Source organism: Podarcis pityusensis, assembly GCF_964106645.2.
Source record: "Podarcis pityusensis genome assembly, chromosome: 12".
Classification (NCBI taxonomy): Eukaryota; Metazoa; Chordata; class Lepidosauria; order Squamata; family Lacertidae; genus Podarcis; species Podarcis pityusensis.
The window spans coordinates 45592101-45599569 of record NC_138037.1 but is presented as its reverse complement, the minus strand read 5'-3'; the positions used below and the strand labels follow the sequence as shown (position 1 = coordinate 45599569).

At 42.8% G+C, this 7469-nt stretch overlaps 1 protein-coding gene and 1 long non-coding RNA gene across 6 annotated transcripts in view; one reads left to right on the top strand and one right to left on the bottom strand.

Moving 5' to 3' along the window:
- LOC308459584 overlaps window positions 1–7469 on the top strand; it is a 158189-nt gene that overhangs the window by 29222 nt on the left and 121498 nt on the right. The gene's annotated exons all lie outside the window — the stretch shown is intronic.
- The window catches only part of ANO10 (anoctamin 10), a 96447-nt gene that overhangs the window by 3675 nt on the left and 85303 nt on the right, over window positions 1–7469 (bottom strand). For 3 of the 5 annotated variants that reach the window (XM_080974774.1, XM_080974775.1, XM_080974776.1), the window contains exon 13: window positions 6352–7145. In XM_080974774.1, coding sequence (XP_080830900.1) covers window positions 7101–7145 — 45 coding nt within the window. In that variant the 3' untranslated portion in view covers window positions 6352–7100. Of the gene's footprint in view, window positions 1–5760; window positions 5907–6351; window positions 7146–7469 lie in introns of those variants that run through there. The other 2 variants (XR_013978034.1, XR_013978033.1) reach the window with 2 other exon arrangements.

The following is a 7469-nucleotide window of genomic DNA, read 5'->3' as shown; positions in this document are numbered from 1 at the left end:
CCAAAGCCCATATTTTAAAATGGAAAAATTTGGGGGAAGTGCTAATTGGATGACTATACTCTGTATACTACCTTCCTTGGAAACGGGTATGACAGCATTGAATTTACTAGCAATTCATTCAAGGCTCCAAACGTTAGGACGTCACATTTGTTTAGGATGAATGCCACAAAAAATGAAATAAAAACGTAAGTTTTATTCATCATTTAAGGAATAGCTGGAATTTAAAATTTAACTTTTTAAACTAAATCATTCATAAGACAAGCCTAAAGAAAACTGAGCTAATGGACAATATAAAATACTCGACTTTATCTGACTTGGTCAGGTTGTGGTGGCACTTGGACAGACATGGTCAGAAGAGCAAGAAATTTGACATCCTGAGATGTCTGCAAGTCCCATCTCTTCCACACACACCCGTCCTTACAGGAATAGCATGGTGTGCACATCAGTGGCAGAGAGAGAGATTATATTTGAAAATAAAAGGGCTGGGTATCATGGATTAATCAAGGTTTCTTTGATCACAACCTTTTTGAAACCACCTGCCAGTCCAGAGTTAACAGAAACAAATTTACTTTATTAGGAAAGAGCTTGGAAGGATGCTAAGTATTCTGTTAGCTGCCTCAAACCATACTGCAATCTTCCGCCTTTGGGCTTGCAATCCAGATTTGACTACAGTCCAAAACTACTCTCTGCATATGGGTGAGAACTGCACACGGAGTTTGAGTCTCTCTCTCTCTGCTTCCCTGCCCCTGGGTCAAGTCATCTGAAATGGCTTAGAATAAAATATTCAGCGCAGCTTCACCAGCTGAAGAGATGCTGCTTTAAAATGCTTTTTCATAAAATGGCCTCTGGTAAAGGGCGCTTTCCAGGAAAAACTCCCATGAAAGCTCTAGATTCATGTAATTTCTGTCAGTCCCCTTGTGCAGGTGAGACGTTGGGGCAAAATAGTTGATATGAATCAGTTCATTAATCCAGTCAACAGACCTCACACACACAAAAAAATTGCATTCTACAAAACACAATACAATTTAATCAAATAATCTATTAGTAATTTGGTATCCTGGCTACTATAACTCTGTTATTTTTCACCACCTTTGAATATAAAGTTTATGACACAAACTAGCTAAATTCGTGTTGAGAGTAATGAAGCTACCAGTGAAAATCAATAACATGTTTTCCTGGCTGCTAACAGAGATATTTAATGAATTTGTATTCTGTTTCTAAAGGTAAAGGTACCCCTGCCCGTACGGGCCAGTCTTGCCAGACTCTAGGGTTGTGCGCTCATCTCACTCTATAGGCCGAGAGCCAGCGCTGTCCGCAGACACTTCCGGGTCACGTGGCCAGCGTGACAAGCTGCATCTGGCGAGCCAGCGCAGCACACGGAACGCCGTTTACCTTCCCGCTGGTAAGCGGTCCCTATTTATCTACTTGCACCCGGGGGTGCTTTCAAACTGCTAGGTGGGCAGGCGCTGGGACCGAACGACGGGAGCGCACCCCACCGCGGGGATTCGAACCGCCAACCATGCGATCGGCAAGTCCTAGGCGCTTGGCAAGTCCTAGGTTTTACCCACAGCGCCACCCGCGTCTGTTTCTGTATGATGTATAATATTTTAATGTGAAGTCTGGGGGCTTAATCAATAAATTGACAGCTAATATGAATATATCTTATATTCTGCAAGCATGGATATGCTTCTGGCTGCTGCTAAAGATACCCTCTCTCCCAATCCTGAGGCTGTTTAAAATGCATGAATGAACACCCCCCCCAAAAAAAACCCCACCCCTCAATATTCACTGTTTTGCCTTCTAGCAGTGCTAGCTACAATCATGGAGAAGGGTAAAAATGCAATTTTTTCATATATCTCTAGGTCATTGGCTTTTTTACTCTGGTCTCCACTTCCTCTTTTCAATGTGACCCCCCCCCCCACTGTTTTAATGAATCCAAGTGGCCGATATACATAAATTTGTATGTATATACAGTGGCATCTCGGTTTTCAAACGTCTCTGTTGATGGACATCTGGGTTTTGGAACGCCGTAAACCTGTAAGTAAATGCTTTGATTTTCGAACACGCCTCGTAAGTCGAACATGAAACGTGGCTTTCGTTTTGAGGCTTCCGTATTGAGTTTTTGAATGATTCGGAACTCAAATGGTCTTCCAGAACACATTACGTTCAAAAACCGAGGTACCACTGTATATAAAGGACTGTAACCATTGCTGCTATGGCATTACGATCGCTAGTTCTACCTTGTAACCTGATTACACCAGTGTATGAGAGAGAGTGCTCATATACAGTTAGGATTCACTGGGAACTTTAAGCTTAAATATCAACAGTTAACTTGTTTTTATACTGCCATCCCAACCATCTCACCTGCCTTGGTTAAAATAACTAAAGCTCTTCGGAAAAATCTCTTCAGCCAAATCCTATCATTGTAGAACATAACAATACAAAGTTTTGCATTAAGTTGGGTTTTAGATGCAAAAGTGAAATATTGCAGATTAGGCAGGTGGCCTCAGGGAAGGGTAAAGTCAAAAGGGTTTTCCACTGAAGATGGAATGGGGGTGGTGCCTCAAAATTAGGGGCTGCTTCTCTTCTGCACCCTGAAAATAAAACCAACAACTGAAAGTGATGAGCGTGTGGGGAGGTATGTGTGTGATATGATAGCCATGTTCAAATATATAAAAGGATGTCACATAGAGGAGGGAGAAAGGTTGTTTTCTGCTGCTCCAGAGAAGCGGACACGGAGCAATGGATCCAAACTAGAAGAAAGAAGATTCCACCTAAACATTAGGAAGAACTTCCTGACAGTAAGAGCTGTTCGACAGTGGAATTTGCTGCCAAGGAGTGTGGTGGAGTCTCCTTCTTTGGAGGTCTTTAAGCAGAGGCTTGACAACCATATGTCAGGAGTGCTCTGATGGTGTTTCCTGCTTGGCAGGGGGTTGGACTCGATGGCCCTTGTGGTCTCTTCCAACTCTATGATTCTATGATTCTATATAGCATTTATCTCAAAATGCAACTGCTGAAGAAAGGCCAAAATGTACTGGGATTGCAGAGCTCAGAGGAGCTGGAGGCCAGCCAACCAGAAGAGTCTCTGAGGTGTTCTTGCCTGGAAGCAGAGTCAGCATCCAAAGTCAGGTCCAGTCCTAGGGGCGGGCGAACAGCAATCCATGTGGTCTAATGGACCAGGGGTCAGGGAATCCGATGATCTTGGGGTCAAGACGAGCAGGAAGCAGCAAGATCAGGCCAGAAACTCCAAGCATTGTTGCCAGCATCTGACTGCTGCTGGAAGCTCTGCTTAAGAAGACTGAAGTCAGTTGGTTCTCATCAGTGCCTTCTCCTCTGAGTCCTTGAAGGTGGAGTCACTCTGTCCTCTCCCCCTTCAGGCTGCTATTCAGCAGGCAAAGCTGACTCCTGGTGCTTGACACAGGGAAAGGGAGTTTAATCCTTTCCTCTCCTGCTCCTCCTCTGTTGCAGTCCTCCTGAATCTGTCACGGATAGCCAACAAGGTTTTGGTGATCTAAAGCTGCTTTCATTCCTGATCCTTGGGTATGCTTACTGAAGCTGATGGGATCAACAACTTCTGCAAGGCACCATGTTGACATTCCTTGTGGTAGATCCATTATGGTTTCGGGAGGAAATCCCATGCTAGCGCCCACTAGGAGTTTCTTTTGAATGCAAACAGCTTCAAACTTGTGTTTTCCATCAGGGCTACACAGCCGGCAAGGAAAAGGTTAAACCTTCTTTCCCCTGCCACCCCGATAATTATCACATTGTTAATTATCACAATAATTATCACTGCTGTGGCTATCTACATTTTCAAAAACATGCAAGCCACAGAACTAATTGTGCCTGTGTTCAGATGGTAGAAAATGCAACAAATTGTATTTCTGATGATGCATAACGCTCCACTGAAATGGACCAAGTTGAATTTATGTCTAGGTGATTGATCAGGTTCCCGATTTCCTGTCCATGTGCATTTCTGATAATTTCAGCTTGTGTAATATTATCCTAATGTATTTGCTCCTTTGACCTCTGCTTAAGCTTTAAAGTGGGCATATATGGATTTGCGCTGCCCTTACGTATTAACTTCTGCTAAATTTGACCTTGGTTTTATCCAGCCCCCTCCAGATGTGCAACTCTGAATCGTGCATTGATTGCAAGAAGAAAATACAGTTTATATTAAGTTTTCGTTTGAAAGCACAAATGTAGAGGACATTGAAAAGGAGGTTTCTCTTTTCCGCACAGTGTTTCATGTCTAAATGTAGTATTATTTGCTTGCTACGCACAATTTTACCAGGGAGATAATGCTTGCTGACCAGTGATATAGTGGAGGAGGAATGTGAAGGAACCACAGAATGTGCCTTTTTTTCCATCTGCTCTGGCAAGCGAATGAGGTAGAAATGGGGCTTCCAAGTTTTACTGTTTTTTGTGATGGCAGAGGAAAACAGAATGAGCAAAATAATGACATGGCAGGTAGGCAGTACTTTTCATTGATGGGTTCCTACTTCAAACTAATAGTCTAACGCTCTGTGCTTGCATAGCTTGCTGCTTTCACTGGGGGACACTTTTTTCATTTATGTACCAATTACATGGCTGCCAAAGTATTCCATCATCACCGGGGCTGATGTATTAACTACCAGTCTCGGCAGCTTCTGTTAGTGGATGGGGAAGGGAAGATGCCCTCTCGCCCTTTGCCTTGGGCGGCAAAAGTCTTCAGTGCTACTTTGCAAGTTGGATTTTTGTCTTTTTACCTAATTAAAGCTAGGAACTGTATTTCAGTTGCCTGTAGATACGTATCTAAAGCTTAATGGGTTCCCAAGTTGGAGTCCTGCAGCCAGAAGATTTCAGGGAAGTGAGCCCAAGTCTTCCAAGCTAAAACCCTACTTGCTAACCATTCCACTGCCCCATGTCGGTTTGCTTTTCCGCAGCCTGCCAGCTGATCCTAATAAATTGGGCAGAACGCTGCATACATATGGCTGATTTTCTCTCTATAATGATGCAACATAACTCTCTTGCTGTTTTAAGGAGTGGGGGTGGAGACACACTACGGCAGAACAGCCAGGGGGCATGTTCTGCTGAGCTCTTGCCCTTCAAAGTTTACCACAGAACCATGGTTGAGAAAAGTTGCCTGGCTGTAAGGAAGTGAAATTCTCAAATACCATGAAAGGCCACTTTCTGTTCTCTCACAGTTGAATCAAAGAGTTGCAGAGTTGGAAGGGACCCTGAGGATCATCTAGTCCAACCCCCTGCAATGCAGGAATACACATCTGTCCCATATGGGGATCGAACCTGCAACCTTGCCGTTATCAGCACCGTGCTCTAACCAACTGAGCTATCCAGGATGACGTTGGACTACAATACACTGAATGCCGGAATATTATTATTATTATTAATATTAGTGCAACTGCACAGCATGTTAAACACCCTCTTCAACCGGCTTTATTAGGCTCATTTTAACTAGCAGTACAAGTGAGGCAAAGCCTAGAGGCCAACAGAAGTGCTGGAATGGTGGAAGTGTGACCATTTAGTTTGGCTCAGCTGGCAGATAGAAAGTTTCATTTAAGTACTCTAAAAGTGCCTCAGGCTTGCTGGTCATCCTATGTTTGGTCAGAACACCAGATGGCAAAAGCAGGTTTTCCTGCTGGAAATACTGGGTTGTGTATTTTTGTAAAATACTTTTTTATTGTTTATGGCTGCTTTTGTTATGTTGCAGCTATACATTGAGCATGGTAAAAAGGAGGCATACAAATAAAATTATGTATGTCTGTGGAAATATTGGTTGCATCTGTCTGTTTAATTAAAGCTGAACATCTGATGAAGGCGCCTAGGCTATTATGGAGGGGCAGACCCCACCGTGCTCCTGGCTGGAAGTAACAAAAGGTATGACTATAAGACCTTGTGGTTCAATGCATCTGCAAAACAAAAGAGGTTGAGCTATCAAAATGATTTCCTAACTGCTGTTTAGTTAGTCTCAGTAAACAAGCCTTGTGACTACTCCATTGTAAAACAATAAACAAGCCCTGAACCCAGACAATTTACTTCTGTCTGGGTTGTGACCGCAGTGCTAGGAGAAAGTTGATGTGCATGTTGGACTTTGATCTGCACCATTATTAATACCAGATGTTACTATATAATAAGTCCAACAGTCTTAGTAGCTACAGTATTGAACTAGAGTCTTATCTAGACTTCAAAAGGTTTTCCATAGAAGGAAGTTTCGCCTCTAGGGCAGGCCACACCTACGCACTAGAAAACAGTCACTGGCCTCATGCCATGTCAATGAGAGGATAATGGGTTAAAAGTTCTCCAAATTGAAAGCCTGAAAGCCACAAAGAAAGATCTTGGTACACACAGGAAAAATTAGATGCACAATGATTAGATATTTTTAATGGCTCTCTTGCTGGTCAGATAAAACCATCGTATAATACAGCCTATATCTCATGACCTGGCAAAATGGAAGTGAATGATGAGCAGAAAGAATATACAAGCAGGGTTAAATTTGTACATCTCAGTGTGGATGCATCACGTTGAGTGAGCTTCGCTGCATGCTGAATTCTTCCCTGCCCAGCTCCTTAAAATTAATAACTTGACAAGGCACAGGTTTTAAGCTTAAAATATTGTAATACTCAGTCTCATACATTTTACAGTACACATTTTTTCTTATTTTTTTCTTTAAAAAGATCCAAAACCTTGGGCTGGATTGGTCCTATAGGACAGATTTATACATCACATTTTACAGTAAACAAGACTTGGATTAATTCCTTCATAAATGCAGGGAACCATCTAATAAGCCGCTTACAGAAAATAATGATGACTAGATATTCTAGCAGAAGGATGCAATTGCTCAACTGCTTTGGGGGATATGAAGCTGTGCATTAAGTATTGCTGCCTCACATTGGTGCTATTTAGATGGTAAACCAGAGCTGGCACAGGCAGTGTATGCGGAGGGGGGAAATAAATAATCATATTCTTTCAATGAGACTTTTAGTGGTGAATAAGGATAGGTAATGCTAATTACGGAGTGCTAGAACGTAGTACAAATACCATGCATGTCTTGCTGTTAATTCTCGTGTAGTCTGTATCCTTCTGCAGCTGCTCACTTTGGCATCCTAGTTTGCCTGTTCTTTCAGGGACTCTGCCACCAACTTCATTTGCTGAAAGAAAAGAAGAAGGCAGAAAAATGAGGGAAGTTAAGCAAACACAGTGGGCCTGAAGGTTTGAATGAACGCCATCCAGTTCATCAATTCAAAGTGTTGGTGATGACCTTTAAAGCCCTAAACAGCCTCAGTCCTGTATACCTGAAGGAGCGTCTCCACCCCCATCATTCAGCCCGGACACTAAGGTCCAGCTCTGAGGGCCTTCTGGCAGTTCCCTTACTGCGAGAAGGGAGGTTACAGGGAGGTTATCTGCAATGGAGTTAGGAAATGTATGTAACATTGAGCAGCAAGTAAGGAAGGGATCATCAGTGTAGCGGGATG